At 35.1% G+C, this 20274-nt stretch overlaps 4 protein-coding genes and 1 non-coding gene across 5 annotated transcripts; all 5 read right to left on the minus strand.

Annotated features, from left to right (window-relative positions):
• Window positions 1-204: 204 nt before the first annotated feature.
• LOC148768026 (uncharacterized) lies at window positions 205-1343 on the minus strand. The gene is made up of 3 exons (XM_088822743.1): window positions 1272-1343; window positions 804-1193; window positions 205-711 (listed from the first exon to the last, which is right to left on the minus strand). The coding sequence occupies exons 1-3, from the start codon at window positions 1341-1343 to the stop codon at window positions 451-453; spliced, it is 723 nt and encodes a 240-aa protein (XP_088678869.1). The 3' UTR covers window positions 205-450.
• Window positions 1344-4723: 3380 nt separating this feature from the next.
• Window positions 4724-7316, minus strand: LOC105963019 (uncharacterized protein At4g37920). Its single transcript, XR_016033379.1, has 6 exons — window positions 7132-7316; window positions 6907-7021; window positions 6619-6787; window positions 6197-6441; window positions 5352-5553; window positions 4724-5264 (listed from the first exon to the last, which is right to left on the minus strand). It is a non-coding gene; the product is annotated as an uncharacterized protein At4g37920 (transcript).
• Window positions 7317-8132: 816 nt separating this feature from the next.
• Window positions 8133-9273, minus strand: LOC148768027 (uncharacterized). Its single transcript, XM_088823505.1, has 3 exons — window positions 9200-9273; window positions 8732-9121; window positions 8133-8639 (listed from the first exon to the last, which is right to left on the minus strand). Exons 1-3 carry the CDS (start codon window positions 9269-9271, stop codon window positions 8379-8381), a joined length of 723 nt encoding a protein of 240 aa, XP_088679631.1. The 5' UTR covers window positions 9272-9273; the 3' UTR covers window positions 8133-8378.
• A 3321-nt stretch (window positions 9274-12594) lies between these two features.
• LOC148768028 (uncharacterized protein At4g37920-like) lies at window positions 12595-14618 on the minus strand. The gene is made up of 4 exons (XM_088822834.1): window positions 14479-14618; window positions 14057-14301; window positions 13223-13413; window positions 12595-13135 (listed from the first exon to the last, which is right to left on the minus strand). Exons 1-4 carry the CDS (start codon window positions 14585-14587, stop codon window positions 12895-12897), a joined length of 786 nt encoding a protein of 261 aa, XP_088678960.1. The 5' UTR covers window positions 14588-14618; the 3' UTR covers window positions 12595-12894.
• A 1303-nt stretch (window positions 14619-15921) lies between these two features.
• Window positions 15922-17128, minus strand: LOC148768029 (uncharacterized). Its single transcript, XM_088823506.1, has 3 exons — window positions 17055-17128; window positions 16587-16976; window positions 15922-16494 (listed from the first exon to the last, which is right to left on the minus strand). Exons 1-3 carry the CDS (start codon window positions 17124-17126, stop codon window positions 16234-16236), a joined length of 723 nt encoding a protein of 240 aa, XP_088679632.1. The 5' UTR covers window positions 17127-17128; the 3' UTR covers window positions 15922-16233.
• Window positions 17129-20274: the final 3146 nt, after the last annotated feature.

Below are 20274 nucleotides of genomic sequence, written 5' to 3' on the forward strand. Positions count from 1 at the left end.
CTTTACATGTCAAACTGCTATAAAGAACTTGCATTGATTGAAGTTCAGTTATGTTTGCAAGATAACAGAGTTGCTATATTCTTGATTTTACTCATGTTCTTAGATCGAATTCGACTCCACACTGTTATTATTGACCATTTCGCCCTCCCCAATATGAAAATTGATAATCAAAATTCATCTATTTACCTACTTAATGAAATTAATTGTGGTGTGATTGCAGAAATTCATATTGGCAAATGTAAATTGTGCATGCTGCACACATGCAAAATTTAAGATTACTTGCTAGCTAATTAATTAACACAAGTAATTACTAATATATATAAATTATAATTAGCACTCCAACTGTTGCATGTGATTAAGTAATTAACTTGTGATCAACCAGATCAATGTTCAGAATTAATTATACAAAACATACATAAAATGCAATAAATATATAGTTGAATAACTTCTTCAGACCTCCTTAACCTGAATCACCCCCTTCCAAGGAATGAACTCGAACAAATAAGTTCGGTAAAAGCGCATCCCAGTCGCTTTCCGAAAATCACGCCAACCCTTTGCGAAATCAAGCCTGAAACCATTTTTATTCAGCCTCATATTCGGCGACCTAAAATCGAGCACCACGCTCGAACAATACCCGCCCGGCTGGTACTCCAAAACCACCCTCTTCTTACCTATCAAACCAGCCTCCTCCGCATAGTTCTTGCATATGCTCTATACAAATTAAATTAAATCAATCATAAGCAAAGAAAAAAAGAAACACAAATTAGTGAAATATTAATATATTTTTTTAATTGATTAATTACCACTCTCGAAATATGCGAACGCTGCAAAACGATGGCGAACTTAGGGTTGATCACGTTCGTCTCTTCTTCTTGTTGTTCGAGCAGCTCGTCTTCTGAGGAGTCGTCGTCAACAACGACGTAAGGATGTGGGAAGGAATATTCCTTCCCACACCCGTCGGACCCCCATGCAGTAACGTCGAAGGTCGAATTGTCGTCGAACGTGAAACCGATAAAATCGGAGCGCTCGAGCTTCAAATCTCGGGCGAAATCTTCCCAGCCCTTGGTGAAGTAGTAATGCCCGTTGTCCGCTTGCTTGACTTTTACGTCCCATGTTTCTCCCGAACCGATCCTCAGCCTCATGTTTTCGGTTAGGATATTTTTGTGTTTCTGTCCGAAAGCTAGCGGAACTTTCTGCACACACACACACACAATATTTAATTAAAACTTCAAAAAAGAAAAAAAAAATTGATTAATGGATCAGAAGCTCACCAGTGATCTAGTGAAATCATTGTGGATCAGGATCTGGAAAAAGGAAGGCTTAGTTGTACTCTTCCTTTCCATGGTTGTACCCTTCTGCACAGTTTGATTTTGCAAAATATATATATATATATATATATATATATATATATATATATATATATATATATATATATATATATATATAATTAGCAAGCTAGCACAGTTCAAATAAAAATTTCAATTAAAAAAATCATTGACACAGTACCAAACATTTTCAAGAAATAAATTACCAGAATCTTATCCTTAAAATTCCAGCAGCATCTTTTTGCGAATAAATAAAATCTAACATTGCAAAAAATAGTTTCTATAAAATAAGAATTATAAACATGCATCTATATATTCTGATGTGCGGGGAATTTCGTCCAACAAGTGATCTATATATATCGATACTGTTTAGGTGTGAACACGGGCGGGTTTGAGGAAAAACAAAACCCGACCCGAAACAGTCGGGTTACTAAAACCACAACCCGCACCTGCCTAGTTATTCTTGAAAACCGCACAGTTCGGGTTCGTCGGGTTGGGCAGTTAGCAGGCGGGTTGCGGGCAACATCAGTTGAGTAGAAATAAGCTAATTCTTATACAACTAAAATTTTCAAAAACGGACAAGCAATAATACAGACATACATATAAAAGAGATTCCAACTGAACCCGTGAAGAAATAGAAAGTTAAGACCGAAATGATTCCACAATCTAAAGTGTTTGAGTTTATAACACCTGCCATGAAAATGAAAATGAAAATGAAAATGAAAATCTTTTTATTCCTCACATGAAAATTTAGATCTGCTGCCGGTGGAAGAATATAATCGAGCTGTGTTGCCGATGGTGGTGAATCTAGGAGCGGTTGTGGATTGTAAAAAACGAGAAGATGGGAAAGAAAAAGCTGAATTATCAGATTTATACTTAAATTATGGGTATGGGTGCGGGTCGGGTTCAAAGCGGGTTTCAGTAACATAACCAGCCAACGGACCCGTACTGTGCGGGTTTCTCACTTTTCAAACTGCTGTACAAATAATAAATTTTAAAACATGCGGGTTTTGGGCCTAATCGATATTTTCACATAGTTGATTTATCATTTTGTTATAAATATTCATGCACTACGTACAACCTGTATAAATTTATATAAAGCATGGCATATTTAATTAAAAAGTAATCAATGAAGTAAGAGATCGATGAATCGCGACTTACGACTGATCGAGTGACGAAGTTTCTCCCGGTTCTAGGGTTCATCGCCGCCATGGATATTCTGTTTCAAAGCACCTTTAATTTTTTTTCTGCTGCAGAATTCTAATTTTTTCAAAGCTGTGTAGAAATTAGGGTTTGGTGGAGCTCATATATAAACATTCAAGACAACCTCGTCATATATTAATATGCATGCAGGTTGGTGGTTGTTGATAGGTTAAATACATTATTAAATGTAAATAAATATAAATCAAACAATTGAATAAATAGGGTTTGCTTTTTGTCACCTAGTAAATCTCTTGTACAAAGTTTCATGCAAAGGGATAAAATCACTGCGTTTTTTTCCTCTACGAGTTTATTTATTTTCCTCTATAAATCGCTTTCACGCTTTTGGTATTTTTCTATGCACCTGATTTTATATGTTCTTTAATTTGTTTCCTCAAATTATTTCATTTTGTTCCTTTAATTTAATTACCAGCTAAAAAAAAAAATTAATTACCAGCTGTATATTGTTCATTCTTTCTTTAATTTCACACTATATTTATTATGTTTTCCCTTATTCACAATAAATTAATTACTAACGGTCGGAAATTTTAGAATGCCAACGTGGATTATTTGAATGATGTTTCTTCCATTTAATTTGGTATACAATACAACTTCATCATGATCATCTAATTAAATTAAAATGATTACAGATATTCATCTTGAGCTAATGTAAGTTGTACACCAAATTAAGCTAAATTAAAGATTAATTACTATATAGTTTATTTTATTTTTAATCATAAACTCGAATATTTTTATTCTCATTGCATCAAATATATTGGAAACATAGACAAAAAGAATATAATAACTAAATAAAGCAAATATAATAGATTTTATTATTATATTTTATTTATTGAGATTTGAGATGCATCTCATTAATTATTATTTATTAGTCTGACGAGAAATGACTTGACATCGATATATATATGATTAACATCAATTTTTGCAAGAAAGGTGCTAATAAAAATTCACCAAATAATTATTTTAAGGGGAAACTACAGATAAATCCCTAATCCAAAACTCAACACACAGATCAGTCCCTAGGTAATTTCCCCAAGCAATTCAGTCCCTACTCACGCGCCTAACATGCAGTTCAGTCCCTAATAAAATGTGCAAATACTAAAATACCCTTTACTTTATACTAATTTTACATAACTCATTTTCAACCTCCTACGCGCCGTTTGTGTTACACGCTCTTTGTCCGTTACATTTCAAAAATCAAACAACAAGAAAGAAGCTAAAAAGGCGCAGGAAAAAAACCACCGTTCAGTTTATACCCATTTACAGACAAAGAAGAAACAGAGAAGAAACGAAGAACAAAGAAACAACAAAGAAGGAAGAAACAACGAAACACGAAGAATCAACAAAACGCAGAAAAATTATAAAACGAAAGGAAAAATAAAAATAAACAAACTCATTTATCGACAATGGTGAAGCAGGGTAAACAACAAGGTTTGTTTTTTTTTTTCTTTCATTTTCTTGGAAACAGACCCATTTGGGTGTTGCTTAAGCTTGCAAAAAGGTTTATTTGTTGTAGAATTGCATGATTTTGAACATATCCTCTCATGGGTATTATGCATCGACTTTATTCGGTGTTTTCCCTAATCATTAAATCGGTTCCAATATCTGTTTTTCTGTTGTTTGGGTTTGCAAAGATCATTTATTTGTTGTCGAATTTCATGATTTTGTAATAGTTTCCTCATGGGTATTATTCTTCGGTGACATTAGCATGTCCCCAAAGCATTTTGAGTCCTAACAAGGGTTTCATATAGGATATGGGAAAGAGGCTTATTGTATTTTTCGTACTGGTTCTATAGTATGTGTCATGCGCAGTAATGGTATTAATAGTGCATTTAGATGGTATTGACACAGGGTACTCGAAGTACTGTCCCGAAAGCATTTAGTCCCAACAAGGGATATGTCATATGTAATAATGGTATTGCTCTTGACTTCGGACAGTATTAAATAATTCATATTTAAACAATTCATCGGCTAATTTAGTAAATGAGTTTGGATTTAGATTATGTAAGGGCATATTCTGTAAAGATTCCAACGGAGGGTAATTCATTTATAGTACTAGTAACTGATTTCACTACAAAGCATCCTCAGTTGCACAATAAGCATGACTTTCTGTTTTATTCACAAGTGCCTACGAAAGCCACCCCGAGAAATTACGCATCGAAAAAAGAAAAAAAAAACGGTTATTCGGAAGTGTGTTCCATGCAAATTAGGATAAGTTAAAAGCAGTTACATAGCCCCCATCACGCATTCCATACAAGGACGATAGTATGAAGAAGAAGACAAACCATACATACGTAAACGAGAGGATTTTTTTACATGTTCATCTCGTGTCATTTTTAACAAAATATGTGACGAGATTTTGCTTGCTTCAACTTCACACCACAGAGTATAGACGACAGACTAATTAATTCTACCGGAAGTTCTAAAATGGGTTTTACGAGCCCGGAAGAAAGAAAAATAAACTAGGTTTAGTAGCTCTCTCACAGAGTCGGTTGATGAGAAAAAATATCTCCCGATTCGTCTACTTCCTCCTCTTCTTGTGTCTCTGTTTTGGTACTCTGCTCCAAATACTCCACTTCGATGGTTTCTTTAAGGATGAAAAGTCTCTGTATGACAACGGGTTGACTCAATTTCCTGGCTTCCCTAATTTCGCTCTCTTCTTTACTCAGATTATATGCGTCGAGCATTATCTTGATCCACTTGTGCAGCTCCTTCGGTGTTCTGCCACGTCAGATGGAAAGAAATTGATCCTCAATATAAATTCACAAGCATTAAACAATTTACAATAAAGAAATAAATTATTATTACGTGTATATAGCATTTGATTCTTTGACATTATTAGGATTGTCGCCTGGGCAGAATGCAGTGGCTAATGCTGAAAATCGCTCTTCCGGGTCCGTGATGTTCAGCAAATATTTGAGCAGTTTGATTTCTTTCGGTGCGATACTTCTCAAACTACTATCAAACTACTTTGAGTTGCCTTGTATAAACGGTACATTATATCTTTCACCTGCAAAAAAACAAAACTTAGCTTGTTTTTTAACCGTACGAAAAAATATCAACCAAGTTCTTGAGGAAATGGAAAAGTAGTATAACACAATAAGGCCTCGTTTGGTTGGGAGGATTAGCCGTGATTAATTAATTAATTGGACTTTGTTTAATGTTTGGTAAACCCAATAGATTTCCGGGTGGACTCTGAAATATTAATTTATCATGATCTATCTTAGAAAGATTTTTTATTGGACCTTCCCACAGTAAAATAATACGATTGGGTTTTCAACTTTTCATTAGATTATTTAATTTTATCTTGGATAATCTTATCATAGAAACCAAACGACGCCTAAGTCATTTTGCAGGTTTTTAAACATAACCCATTATCTTTTGGTGGCAAGATAAAATTAACCAAGACAAGATTATGCAATCTAATGAGACCCCAATTGTATAATAGCTCATTTCGATAATTGTGGGGCAACCCAAAAAGTTGCTGCACTAACCAAACATCACATAAAACCTAATTATTTAATTAATCATGTCTTATCTTACCAACCAAACGAGACCTTACTGTCATCCTCCACGTTCACCGATAAGCTTTACGATTGAGGAACATATGTTCCTAATTTTATTTTTTTCGGAGGAGAAAAAGAAATTGATACCTCGTTTTTAATGGTAGGAGAATCCTTTGCAGAAGCCCAAGCACCGTTTATCAACAGAATCAAAGAAGAATCGAGCTCCTTTGACTTGGCTAGGCTTTTAATCTTATCACACGCAGCATCTACTGAAGGAGAATTCAAGATTTCGTCGAACTTCTCCTGGGCAGTGTCTAAAGTATCCACAATATCCAAAGTGTTGTCGAAAGCACTGACTGCAGATAAGCATCTGGCTCCCAGACGAGCAAGCCCTGCTCGATGAAAAGAACACAAGTTTATCTCTTATTTTTGCATGGAATTCTTTTATTCAAGTTTCACCGTATTGTGACTCCACAAATTATCGAAATATGCATCGAATCTGATATGATATTAAAAATTTGCCTATCTGTGTTACTTGGGTTAGATTTGATAAATTGAAGAAGCGTTACCATCTCGATCTTCCAAACTGTCGTAGGTTTCGGAGAGCAAAGTGAGGTGGCGAAAGAAGTCCCCCGTAAAATCCCTTCGTCTCTTTGCCACAATAGCATTTATATCCATCGGACTATCTTGTATCTCTTTGAAAAGTTCGTCATGGATTAAACAAAGATGCCATGAAACCTCGATCAATTACGACTCGTGCATCGGTCATCGGCACACTCTGCAACGAACGTAAAATGTAATAATAAAATTAATCACTGTTTTTTTTTTTTTTTTTTCATTGTTGATTAATTACTTACCAACAGGAACTTATAAGAAACATAGGACGGGCGCATGACAGAAACGAAGAACGGGTTTTCGAAAGTGCTACTGTTATTCGACGTGAAATCTAATGCTTTCCGATAGGCGATGCATCTTTCTCCATTTCAAGTGTCCTGCATTCGTCTGCAAATACATCATTTCGTCGAAAAAAAAAATTAAAACATCACTAATTATAAACACACAAAGAGAAAAAAAAAATCTACGATCGTTTCGAATTGGGGATGAAGCTCGATCGATATTCAAGGTTGCGTTTTTCCCTAACCGATTTCCTCGGTGGAGAGCTATCTGAGATTTCGATTGTTTTATCACAATCATCATTGAACGGTGGATATTCAATCTCAGAAGCAGTTGCATTGAAAATGACAACATCCGAACTAGGATTCACCATTGTATTCAAACATCATGAAATACCCAAATCCTGACGAGAAACGCTCTTTGAATCCACGCCATAAAACTGAACCAATTCCACCTCCAAACCCGACCCGTTTGGGAACCCTCAGCGAAACCCGACCCGGCAGAGTTTTATCCGTAACACCTTCGCCTAAACGAAGCCGGGATTCTCTCTGATTAAAAAATCGAGTTCTAAACAAATTGCTTGCTCCAAACCCTAGAAATCCCCCACATTATAATACTCTGTACATTTGCTGGAAATTTGGAAAATGGTACTTACTAGGCTGTCTGATTTAGGGTCCACTATAACCTTGGCAAAACGTGGCGGCGGCGGCGGCGCCACCGCCGGGAACTGGAAGCCATTCCGGAGAAGTGTGATATGATTGGAAGAAAAATGGGGTTTTTTTTTTTGCAATAATAAATACTGATTTGATGAAATACTAATCGCCATTCCCCAATTTCTTTTCCTCTTTTCATTAAAATTTATGATTAAGACTAATTGTTGTCATTATTCTTTACATTAATATTCTCCATTAATTGTGTATATGCAGCTCTGGAGCTAGCTATTTATACTGTCACATCTGCAATTTTTTTACATCCAGTAATTTTTCTTTACATGTCAAACTGCTATAAAGAACTTGCATTGATTGAAGTTCAGTTATGTTTGCAAGATAACAGAGTTGCTATATTCTTGATTTTACTCATGTTCTTAGATCGAATTCGACTCCACACTGTTATTATTGACCATTTCGCCCTCCCCAATATGAAAATTGATAATCAAAATTCATCTATTTACCTACTTAATGAAATTAATTGTGGTGTGATTGCAGAAATTCATATTGGCAAATGTAAATTGTGCATGCTGCACACATGCAAAATTTAAGATTACTTGCTAGCTAATTAATTAACACAAGTAATTACTAATATATATAAATTATAATTAGCACTCCAACTGTTGCATGTGATTAAGTAATTAACTTGTGATCAACCAGATCAATGTTCAGAATTAATTATACAAAACATACATAAAATGCAATAAATATATAGTTGAATAACTTCTTCAGACCTCCTTAACCTGAATCACCCCCTTCCAAGGAATGAACTCGAACAAATAAGTTCGGTAAAAGCGCATCCCAGTCGCTTTCCGAAAATCACGCCAACCCTTTGCGAAATCAAGCCTGAAACCATTTTTATTCAGCCTCATATTCGGCGACCTAAAATCGAGCACCACGCTCGAACAATACCCGCCCGGCTGGTACTCCAAAACCACCCTCTTCTTACCTATCAAACCAGCCTCCTCCGCATAGTTCTTGCATATGCTCTATACAAATTAAATTAAATCAATCATAAGCAAAGAAAAAAAGAAACACAAATTAGTGAAATATTAATATATTTTTTTAATTGATTAATTACCACTCTCGAAATATGCGAACGCTGCAAAACGATGGCGAACTTAGGGTTGATCACGTTCGTCTCTTCTTCTTGTTGTTCGAGCAGCTCGTCTTCTGAGGAGTCGTCGTCAACAACGACGTAAGGATGTGGGAAGGAATATTCCTTCCCACACCCGTCGGACCCCCATGCAGTAACGTCGAAGGTCGAATTGTCGTCGAACGTGAAACCGATAAAATCGGAGCGCTCGAGCTTCAAATCTCGGGCGAAATCTTCCCAGCCCTTGGTGAAGTAGTAATGCCCGTCGTCCGCTTGCTCGACTTTTACGTCCCATGTTTCTCCCGAACCGATCCTCAGCCTCATGTTTTCGGTTAGGATATTTTTGTGTTTCTGTCCGAAAGCTAGCGGAACTTTCTGCACACACACACACACAATATTTAATTAAAACTTCAAAAAAGAAAAAAAAAATTGATTAATGGATCAGAAGCTCACCAGTGATCTAGTGAAATCATTGTGGATCAGGATCTGGAAAAAGGAAGGCTTAGTTGTACTCTTCCTTTCCATGGTTGTACCCTTCTGCACAGTTTGATTTTGCAAAATATATATATATAATTAGCAAGCTAGCACAGTTCAAATAAAAATTTCAATTAAAAAAATCATTGACACAGTACCAAACATTTTCAAGAAATAAATTACCAGAATCTTATCCTTAAAATTCCAGCAGCATCTTTTTCCGAATAAATAAAATCTAACATTGCAAAAAATAGTTTCTATAAAATAAGAATTATAAACATGCATCTATATATTCTGATGTGCGGGGAATTTCGTCCAACAAGTGATCTATATATATCGATACTGTTTAGGTGTGAACACGGGCGGGTTTGAGGAAAAACAAAACCCGACCCGAAACAGTCGGGTTACTAAAACAACAACCCGCACCTGCCTAGTTATTCTTGAAAACCGCACAGTTCGGGTTCGTCGAGTTGGGCAGTTAGCAGGCGGGTTGCGGGCAACATCAGTTGAGTAGAAATAAGCTAATTCTTATACAACTAAAATTTTCAAAAACGGACAAGCAATAATACAGACATACATATAAAAGAGATTCCAACTGAACCCGTGAAGAAATAGAAAGTTAAGACCGAAATGATTCCACAATCTAAAGTGTTTGAGTTTATAACACCTGCCATGAAAATGAAAATGAAAATGAAAATGAAAATCTTTTTATTCCTCACATGAAAATTTAGATCTGCTGCCGGTGGAAGAATATAATCGAGCTGTGTTGCCGATGGTGGTGAATCTAGCAGCGGTTGTGGATTGTAAAAAACGAGAAGATGGGAAAGAAAAAGCTGAATTATCAGATTTATACTTAAATTATGGGTATGGGTGCGGGTCGGGTTCAAAGCGGGTTTCAGTAACATAACCAGCCAACGGACCCGTACTGTGCGGGTTTCTCACTTTTCAAACTGCTGTACAAATAATAAATTTTAAAACATGCGGGTTTTGGGCCTAATCGATATTTTCACATAGTTGATTTATCATTTTGTTATAAATATTCATGCACTACGTACAACCTGTATAAATTTATATAAAGCATGGCATATTTAATTAAAAAGTAATCAATGAAGTAAGAGATCGATGAATCGCGACTTACGACTGATCGAGTGACGAAGTTTCTCCCGGTTCTAGGGTTCATCGCCGCCATGGATATTCTGTTTCAAAGCACCTTTAATTTTTTTTCTGCTGCAGAATTCTAATTTTTTCAAAGCTGTGTAGAAATTAGGGTTTGGTGGAGCTCATATATAAACATTCAAGACAACCTCGTCATATATTAATATGCATGCAGGTTGGTGGTTGTTGATAGGTTAAATACATTATTAAATGTAAATAAATATAAATCAAACAATTGAATAAATAGGGTTTGCTTTTTGTCAGCTAGTAAATCTCTTGTACAAAGTTTCATGCAAAGGGATAAAATCACTGCGTTTTTTTCCTCTACGAGTTTATTTATTTTCCTCTATAAATCGCTTTCACGCTTTTGGTATTTTTCTCTGCACCTGATTTTATATGTTCTTTAATTTGTTTCCTCAAATTATTTCATTTTGTTCCTTTAATTTAATTACCAGCTAAAAAAAAAATTAATTACCAGCTGTATATTGTTCATTCTTTATTTAATTTCACACTATATTTATTATGTTTTCCCTTATTCACAATAAATTAATTACTAACGGTCGGAAATTTTAGAATGCCAACGTGGATTATTTAAATGATGTTTCTTCCATTTAATTTGGTATACAATACAACTTCATCATGATCATCTAATTAAATTAAAATGATTACAGATATTCATCTTGAGCTAATGTAAGTTGTACACCAAATTAAGCTAAATTAAAGATTAATTACTATATAGTTTATTTTATTTTTAATCATAAACTCGAATATTTTTATTCTCATTGCATCAAATATATTGGAAACATAGACAAAAAGAATATAATAACTAAATAAAGCAAATATAATAGATTTTATTATTATATTTTATTTATTGAGATTTGAGATGCATCTCATTAATTATTATTTATTAGTCTGACGAGAAATGACTTGACATCGATATATATATGATTAACATCAATTTTTGCAAGAAAGGTGCTAATAAAAATTCACCAAATAATTATTTTAAGGGGAAACTACAGATAAATCCCTAATCCAAAACTCAACACACAGATCAGTCCCTAGGTAATTTCCCCAAGCAATTCAGTCCCTACTCACGCGCCTAACATGCAGTTCAGTCCCTAATAAAATGTGCAAATACTAAAATACCCTTTACTTTATACTAATTTTACATAACTCATTTTCAACCTCCTACGCGCCGTTTGTGTTACACGCTCTTTGTCCGTTACATTTCAAAAATCAAACAACAAGAAAGAAGCTAAAAAGGCGCAGGAAAAAAACCACCGTTCAGTTTATACCCATTTACAGACAAAGAAGAAACAGAGAAGAAACGAAGAACAAAGAAACAACAAAGAAGGAAGAAACAACGAAACACGAAGAATCAACAAAACGCAGAAAAATTATAAAACGAAAGGAAAAATAAAAATAAACAAACTCATTTATCGACAATGGTGAAGCAGGGTAAACAACAAGGTTTGATTTTTTTTTTCTTTCATTTTCTTGGAAACAGACCCATTTGGGTGTTGCTTAAGCTTGCAAAAAGGTTTATTTGTTGTAGAATTGCATGATTTTGAACATATCCACTCATGGGTATTATGCATCGACTTTATTCGGTGTTTTCCCTAATCATTAAATCGGTTCCAATATCTGTTTTTCTGTTGTTTGGGTTTGCAAAGATCATTTATTTGTTGTCGAATTTCATGATTTTGTAATAGTTTCCTCATGGGTATTATTCTTCGGTGACATTAGCATGTCCCCAAAGCATTTTGAGTCCTAACAAGGGTTTCATATAGGATATGGGAAAGAGGCTTATTGTATTTTTCGTACTGGTTCTATAGTATGTGTCATGCGCAGTAATGGTATTAATAGTGCATTTAGATGGTATTGACACAGGGTACTCGAAGTACTGTCCCGAAAGCATTTAGTCCCAACAAGGGATATGTCATATGTAATAATGGTATTGCTCTTGACTTCGGACAGTATTAAATAATTCATATTTAAACAATTCATCGGCTAATTTAGTAAATGAGTTTGGATTTAGATTATGTAAGGGCATATTCTGTAAAGATTCCAACGGAGGGTAATTCATTTATAGTACTAGTAACTGATTTCACTACAAAGCATCCTCAGTTGCACAATAAGCATGACTTTCTGTTTTATTCACAAGTGCCTACGAAAGCCACCCCGAGAAATTACGCATCGAAAAAAGAAAAAAAAAACGGTTATTCGGAAGTGTGTTCCATGCAAATTAGGATAAGTTAAAAGCAGTTACATAGCCCCCATCACGCATTCCATACAAGGACGATAGTATGAAGAAGAAGACAAACCATACATACGTAAACGAGAGGATTTTTTTACATGTTCATCTCGTGTCATTTTTAACAAAATATGTGACGAGATTTTGCTTGCTTCAACTTCACACCACAGAGTATAGACGACAGACTAATTAATTCTACCGGAAGTTCTAAAATGGGTTTTACGAGCCCGGAAGAAAGAAAAATAAACTAGGTTTAGTAGCTCTCTCACAGAGTCGGTTGATGAGAAAAAATATCTCCCGATTCGTCTACTTCCTCCTCTTCTTGTGTCTCTGTTTTGGTACTCTGCTCCAAATACTCCACTTCGATGGTTTCTTTAAGGATGAAAAGTCTCTGTATGACAACGGGTTGACTCAATTTCCTGGCTTCCCTAATTTCGCTCTCTTCTTTACTCAGATTATATGCGTCGAGCATTATCTTGATCCACTTGTGCAGCTCCTTCGGTGTTCTGCCACGTCAGATGGAAAGAAATTGATCCTCAATATAAATTCACAAGCATTAAACAATTTACAATAAAGAAATAAATTATTATTACGTGTATATAGCATTTGATTCTTTGACATTATTAGGATTGTCGCCTGGGCAGAATGCAGTGGCTAATGCTGAAAATCGCTCTTCCGGGTCCGTGATGTTCAGCAAATATTTGAGCAGTTTGATTTCTTTCGGTGCGATACTTCTCAAACTACTTTGAGTTGCCTTGTATAAACGGTACATTATATCTTTCACCTGCAAAAAAACAAAACTTAGCTTGTTTTTTAACCGTACGAAAAAATATCAACCAAGTTCTTGAGGAAATGGAAAAGTAGTATAACACAATAAGGCCTCGTTTGGTTGGGAGGATTAGCCGTGATTAATTAATTAATTGGACTTTGTTTAATGTTTGGTAAACCCAATAGATTTCCGGGTGGACTCTGAAATATTAATTTATCATGATCTATCTTAGAAAGATTTTTTATTGGACCTTCCCACAGTAAAATAATACGATTGGGTTTTCAACTTTTCATTAGATTATTTAATTTTATCTTGGATAATCTTATCATAGAAACCAAACGACGCCTAAGTCATTTTGCAGGTTTTTAAACATAACACATTATCTTTTGGTGGCAAGATAAAATTAACCAAGACAAGATTATGCAATCTAATGAGACCCCAATTGTATAATAGCTCATTTCGATAATTGTGGGGCAACCCAAAAAGTTGCTGCACTAACCAAACATCACATAAAACCTAATTATTTAATTAATCATGTCTTATCTTACCAACCAAACGAGACCTTACTGTCATCCTCCACGTTCACCGATAAGCTTTACGATTGAGGAACATATGTTCCTAATTTTATTTTTTTCGGAGGAGAAAAAGAAATTGATACCTCGTTTTTAATGGTAGGAGAATCCTTTGCAGAAGCCCAAGCACCGTTTATCAACAGAATCAAAGAAGAATCGAGCTCCTTTGACTTGGCTAGGCTTTTAATCTTATCACACGCAGCATCTACTGAAGGAGAATTCAAGATTTCGTCGAACTTCTCCTGGGAAGTGTCTAAAGTATCCACAATATCCAAAGTGTTGTCGAAAGCACTGACTGCAGATAAGCATCTGGCTCCCAGACGAGCAAGCCCTGCTCGATGAAACGAACACAAGTTTATCTCTTATTTTTGCATGGAATTCTTTTATTCAAGTTTCACCGTATTGTGACTCCACAAATTATCGAAATATGCATCGAATCTGATATGATATTAAAAATTTGCCTATCTGTGTTACTTGGGTTAGATTTGATAAATTGAAGAAGCGTTACCATCTCGATCTTCCAAACTGTCGTAGGTTTCGGAGAGCAAAGTGAGGTGGCGAAAGAAGTCCCCCGTAAAATCCCTTCGTCTCTTTGCCACAATAGCATTTATATCCATCGGACTATCTTGTATCTCTTTGAAAAGTTCGTCATGGATTAAACAAAGATGCCATAAAACCTCGATCAATTACGACTCGTGCATCGGTCATCGGCACACTCTGCAACGAACGTAAAATGTAATAATAAAATTAATCACTGTTTTTTTTTTTTTCATTGTTGATTAATTACTTACCAACAGGAACTTATAAGAAACATAGGACGGGCGCATGACAGAAACGAAGAACGGGTTTTCGAAAGTGCTACTGTTATTTGACGTGAAATCTAATGCTTTCCGATAGGCGATGCATCTTTCTCCATTTCAAGTGTCCTGCATTCGTCTGCAAATACATCATTTCGTCGAAAAAAAAATTAAAACATCACTAATTATAAACACACGAAGAGAAAAAAAAAATCTACGATCGTTTCGAATTGGGGATGAAGCTCGATCGATATTCAAGGTTGCGTTTTTCCCTAACCGATTTCCTCGGTGGAGAGCTATCTGAGATTTCGATTGTTTTATCACAATCATCATTGAACGGTGGATATTCAATCTCAGAAGCAGTTGCATTGAAAATGACAACATCCGAACTAGGATTCACCATTGTATTCAAACATCATGAAATACCCAAATCCTGACGAGAAACGCTCTTTGAATCCACGCCATAAAACTGAACCAATTCCACCTCCAAACCCGACCCGTTTGGGAACCCTCAGCGAAACCCGACCCGGCAGAGTTTTATCCGTAACACCTTCGCCTAAACGAAGCCGGGATTCTCTCCGATTAAAAAATCGAGTTCTAAACAAATTGCTTGCTCCAAACCCTATAAATCCCCCACATTATAATACTATGTACATTTGCTGGAAATTTGGAAAATTGTACTTACTAGGCTGTCTGATTTAGGGTCCACTATAACCTTGGCAAAACGTGGCGGCGGCGGCGGCGCCACCGCCGGGAACTGGAAGCCATTCCGGAGAAGTGTGATATGATTGGAAGAAAAATGGGGTTTTTTTTTTTTGCAATAATAAATACTGATTTGATGAAATACTAATCGCCATTCCCCAATTTCTTTTCCTCTTTTCATTAAAATTTATGATTAAGACTAATTGTTGTCATTATTCTTTACATTAATATTCTCCATTAATTGTGTATATGCAGCTCTGGAGCTAGCTATTTATACTGTCACATCTGCAATTTTTTTACATCCAGTAATTTTTCTTTACATGTCAAACTGCTATAAAGAACTTGCATTGATTGAAGTTCAGTTATGTTTGCAAGATAACTGAGTTGCTATATTCTTGATTTTACTCATGTTCTTAGATCGAATTCGACTCCACACTGTTATTATTGACCATTTCGCCCTCCCCAATATGAAAATTGAAAATCAAAATTCATCTATTTACCTACTTAATGAAATTAATTGTGGTGTGATTGCAGAAATTCATATTGGCAAATGTAAATTGTGCATGCTGCACACATGCAAAATTTAAGATTACTTGCTAGCTAATTAATTAACACAAGTAATTACTAATATATATAAATTATAATTAGCACTCCAACTGTTGCATGTGATTAAGTAATTAACTTGTGATCAACCAGATCAATGTTCAGAATTAATTATACAAAACATACATAAAATGCAATAAATATATAGTTGAATAACTTCTTCAGACCTCCTTAACCTGAATCACCCCCTTCCAAGGAATGAACTCGAACAAATAAGTTCGGTAAAAGCGCATCCCAGTCGCTTTCCGAAAATCACGCCAACCCTTTGCGAAATCAAGCCTGAAACCATTTTTATTCAGCCTCATATTCGGCGACCTAAAATCGAGCACCACGCTCGAACAATACCCGCCCGGCTGGTACTCCAAAACCACCCTCTTCTTACCTATCAAACCAGCCTCCTCCGCATAGTTCTTGCATATGCTCTATACAAATTAAATTAAATCAATCATAAGCAAAGAAAAAAAGAAACACAAATTAGTGAAATATTAATATATTTTTTTAATTGATTAATTACCACTCTCGAAATATGCGAACGCTGCAAAACGATGGCGAACTTAGGGTTGATCACGTTCGTCTCTTCTTCTTGTTGTTCGAGCAGCTCGTCTTCTGAGGAGTCGTCGTCAACAACGACGTAAGGATGTGGGAAGGAATATTCCTTCCCACACCCGTCGGACCCCCATGCAGTAACGTCGAAGGTCGAATTGTCGTCGAACGTGAAACCGATAAAATCGGAGCGCTCGAGCTTCAAATCTCGGGCGAAATCTTCCCAGCCCTTGGTGAAGTAGTAATGCCCGTCGTCCGCTTGCTCGACTTTTACGTCCCATGTTTCTCCCGAACCGATCCTCAGCCTCATGTTTTCGGTTAGGATATTTTTGTGTTTCTGTCCGAAAGCTAGCGGAACTTTCTGCACACACACACACACAATATTTAATTAAAACTTCAAAAAAGAAAAAAAAAATTGATTAATGGATCAGAAGCTCACCAGTGATCTAGTGAAATCATTGTGGATCAGGATCTGGAAAAAGGAAGGCTTAGTTGTACTCTTCCTTTCCATGGTTGTACCCTTCTGCACAGTTTGATTTTGCAAAATATATATATATATATATATATATATATATATATATATATATATATATATATATATATATATATATATATATAATTAGCAAGCTAGCACAGTTCAAATAAAAATTTCAATTAAAAAAATCATTGACACAGTACCAAACATTCTCAAGAAATAAATTACCAGAATCTTATCCTTAAAATTCTAGCAGCATCTTTTTCCGAATAAATAAAATCTAACATTGCAAAAAATAGTTTCTATAAAATAAGAATTATAAACATGCATCTATATATTCTGATGTGCGGGGAATTTCGTCCAACAAGTGATCTATATATATCGATACTGTTTAGGTGTGAACACGGGCGGGTTTGAGGAAAAACAAAACCCGACCCGAAACAGTCGGGTTACTAAAACCACAACCCGCACCTGCCTAGTTATTCTTGAAAACCGCACAGTTCGGGTTCGTCGGGTTGGGCAGTTAGCAGGCGGGTTGCGGGCAACATCAGTTGAGTAGAAATAAGCTAATTCTTATACAACTAAAATTTTCAAAAACGGACAAGCAATAATACAGACATACATATAAAAGAGATTCCAACTGAACCCGTGAAGAAATAGAAAGTTAAGACCGAAATGATTCCACAATCTAAAGTGTTTGAGTTTATAACACCTGCCATGAAAATGAAAATGAAAATGAAAATGAAAATCTTTTTATTCCTCACATGAAAATTTAGATCTGCTGCCGGTGGAAGAATATAATCGAGCTGTGTTGCCGATGGTGGTGAATCTAGCAGCGGTTGTGGATTGTAAAAAACGAGAAGATGGGAAAGAAAAAGCTGAATTATCAGATTTATACTTAAATTATGGGTATGGGTGCGGGTCGGGTTCAAAGCGGGTTTCAGTAACATAACCAGCCAACGGACCCGTACTGTGCGGGTTTCTCACTTTTCAAACTGCTGTACAAATAATAAATTTTAAAACATGCGGGTTTTGGGCCTAATCGATATTTTCACATAGTTGATTTATCATTTTGTTATAAATATTCATGCACTACGTACAACCTGTATAAATTTATATAAAGCATGGCATATTTAATTAAAAAGTAATCAATGAAGTAAGAGATCGATGAATCGCGACTTACGACTGATCGAGTGACGAAGTTTCTCCCGGTTCTAGGGTTCATCGCCGCCATGGATATTCTGTTTCAAAGCACCTTTAATTTTTTTTCTGCTGCAGAATTCTAATTTTTTCAAAGCTGTGTAGAAATTAGGGTTTGGTGGAGCTCATATATAAACATTCAAGACAACCTCGTCATATATTAATATGCATGCAGGTTGGTGGTTGTTGATAGGTTAAATACATTATTAAATGTAAATAAATATAAATCAAACAATTGAATAAATAGGGTTTGCTTTTTGTCAGCTAGTAAATCTCTTGTACAAAGTTTCATGCAAAGGGATAAAATCACTGCGTTTTTTTCCTCTACGAGTTTATTTATTTTCCTCTATAAATCGCTTTCACGCTTTTGGTATTTTTCTCTGCACCTGATTTTATATGTTCTTTAATTTGTTTCCTCAAATTATTTCATTTTGTTCCTTTAATTTAATTACCAGCTAAAAAAAAAAATTAATTACCAGCTGTATATTGTTCATTCTTTCTTTAATTTCACACTATATTTATTATGTTTTCCCTTATTCACAATAAATTAATTACTAACGGTCGGAAATTTTAGAATGCCAACGTGGATTATTTAAATGATGTTTCTTCCATTTAATTTGGTATACAATACAACTTCATCATGATCATCTAATTAAATTAAAATGATTACAGATATTCATCTTGAGCTAATGTAAGTTGTACACCAAATTAAGCTAAATTAAAGATTAATTACTATATAGTTTATTTTATTTTTAATCATAAACTCGAATATTTTTATTCTCATTGCATCAAATATATTGGAAACATAGACAAAAAGAATATAATAACTAAATAAAGCAAATATAATAGATTTTATTATTATATTTTATTTATTGAGATTTGAGATGCATCTCATTAATTATTATTTATTAGTCTGACGAGAAATGACTTGACATCGATATATATATGATTAACATCAATTTTTGCAAGAAAGGTGCTAATAAAAATTCACCAAATAATTATTTTAAGGGGAAACTACAGATAAATCCCTAATCCAAAACTCAACACACAGATCAGTCCCTAGGTAATTTCCCCAAGCAATTCAGTCCCTACTCACGCGCCTAACATGCAGTTCAGTCCCTTATAAAATGTGCAAATACTAAAATACCCTTTACTTTATACTAATTTTACATAACTCATTTCCAACCTCCTACGCGCCGTTTGTGTTACACGCTCTTTGTCCGTTACATTTCAAAAATCAAACAACAAGAAAGAAGCTAAAAAGGCGCAGGAAAAAAACCACCGTTCAGTTTATACCCATTTACAGACAAAGAAGAAACAGAGAAGAAACGAAGAACAAAGAAACAACAAAGAAGGAAGAAACAACGAAACACGAAGAATCAACAAAACGCAGAAAAATTATAAAACGAAAGGAAAAATAAAAATAAACAAACCCATTTATCGACAATGGTGAAGCAGGGTAAACAACAAGGTTTGATTTTTTTTTTTCTTTCATTTTCTTGGAAACAGACCCATTTGGGTGTTGCTTAAGCTTGCAAAAAGGTTTATTTGTTGTAGAATTGCATGATTTTGAACATATCCTCTCATGGGTATTATGCATCGACTTTATTCGGTGTTTTCCCTAATCATTAAATCGGTTCCAATATCTGTTTTTCTGTTGTTTGGGTTTGCAAAGATCATTTATTTGTTGTCGAATTTCATGATTTTGTAATAGTTTCCTCATGGGTATTATTCTTCGGTGACATTAGCATGTCCCCAAAGCATTTTGAGTCCTAACAAGGGTTTCATATAGGATATGGGAAAGAGGCTTATTGTATTTTTCGTACTGGTTCTATAGTATGTGTCATGCGCAGTAATGGTATTAATAGTGCATTTAGATGGTATTGACACAGGGTACTCGAAGTACTGTCCCGAAAGCATTTAGTCCCAACAAGGGATATGTCATATGTAATAATGGTATTGCTCTTGACTTCGGACAGTATTA

The sequence above is a fragment of the Erythranthe guttata genome, chromosome 9 (genome assembly GCF_056151865.1).
Source record: "Erythranthe guttata isolate IM_541 chromosome 9, IM_541, whole genome shotgun sequence".
NCBI classification, from domain to species: domain Eukaryota; kingdom Viridiplantae; phylum Streptophyta; class Magnoliopsida; order Lamiales; family Phrymaceae; genus Erythranthe; species Erythranthe guttata.

What these genes read in the sequence shown, in the direction of transcription:
- LOC148768027 (XM_088823505.1), bottom strand. Translation starts at nt 9,271, where the DNA reads ATGGAAAGGAAGAGTACAACTAAGCCTTCCTTTTTCCAGATCCTGATC. An exon ending in ATGATTTCACTAGATCACTG is followed by an intron (nt 9,122 to 9,199) that starts GTGAGCTTCTGA and finishes GTGTGTGTGCAG; the next exon opens with AAAGTTCCGCTAGCTTTCGG. An exon ending in GTTCGCATATTTCGAGAGTG is followed by an intron (nt 8,640 to 8,731) that starts GTAATTAATCAA and finishes TAATTTGTATAG; the next exon opens with AGCATATGCAAGAACTATGC.
- LOC148768028 (XM_088822834.1), bottom strand. Translation starts at nt 14,587, where the DNA reads ATGGATATAAATGCTATTGTGGCAAAGAGACGAAGGGATTTTACGGGG. An exon ending in CAGTTTGGAAGATCGAGATG is followed by an intron (nt 14,302 to 14,478) that starts GTAACGCTTCTT and finishes TTCATCGAGCAG; the next exon opens with GGCTTGCTCGTCTGGGAGCC. An exon ending in CTCCTACCATTAAAAACGAG is followed by an intron (nt 13,414 to 14,056) that starts GTATCAATTTCT and finishes GTTTTTTTGCAG; the next exon opens with GTGAAAGATATAATGTACCG.
- LOC148768029 (XM_088823506.1), bottom strand. Translation starts at nt 17,126, where the DNA reads ATGGAAAGGAAGAGTACAACTAAGCCTTCCTTTTTCCAGATCCTGATC. An exon ending in ATGATTTCACTAGATCACTG is followed by an intron (nt 16,977 to 17,054) that starts GTGAGCTTCTGA and finishes GTGTGTGTGCAG; the next exon opens with AAAGTTCCGCTAGCTTTCGG. An exon ending in GTTCGCATATTTCGAGAGTG is followed by an intron (nt 16,495 to 16,586) that starts GTAATTAATCAA and finishes TAATTTGTATAG; the next exon opens with AGCATATGCAAGAACTATGC.
- LOC148768026 (XM_088822743.1), bottom strand. Translation starts at nt 1,343, where the DNA reads ATGGAAAGGAAGAGTACAACTAAGCCTTCCTTTTTCCAGATCCTGATC. An exon ending in ATGATTTCACTAGATCACTG is followed by an intron (nt 1,194 to 1,271) that starts GTGAGCTTCTGA and finishes GTGTGTGTGCAG; the next exon opens with AAAGTTCCGCTAGCTTTCGG. An exon ending in GTTCGCATATTTCGAGAGTG is followed by an intron (nt 712 to 803) that starts GTAATTAATCAA and finishes TAATTTGTATAG; the next exon opens with AGCATATGCAAGAACTATGC.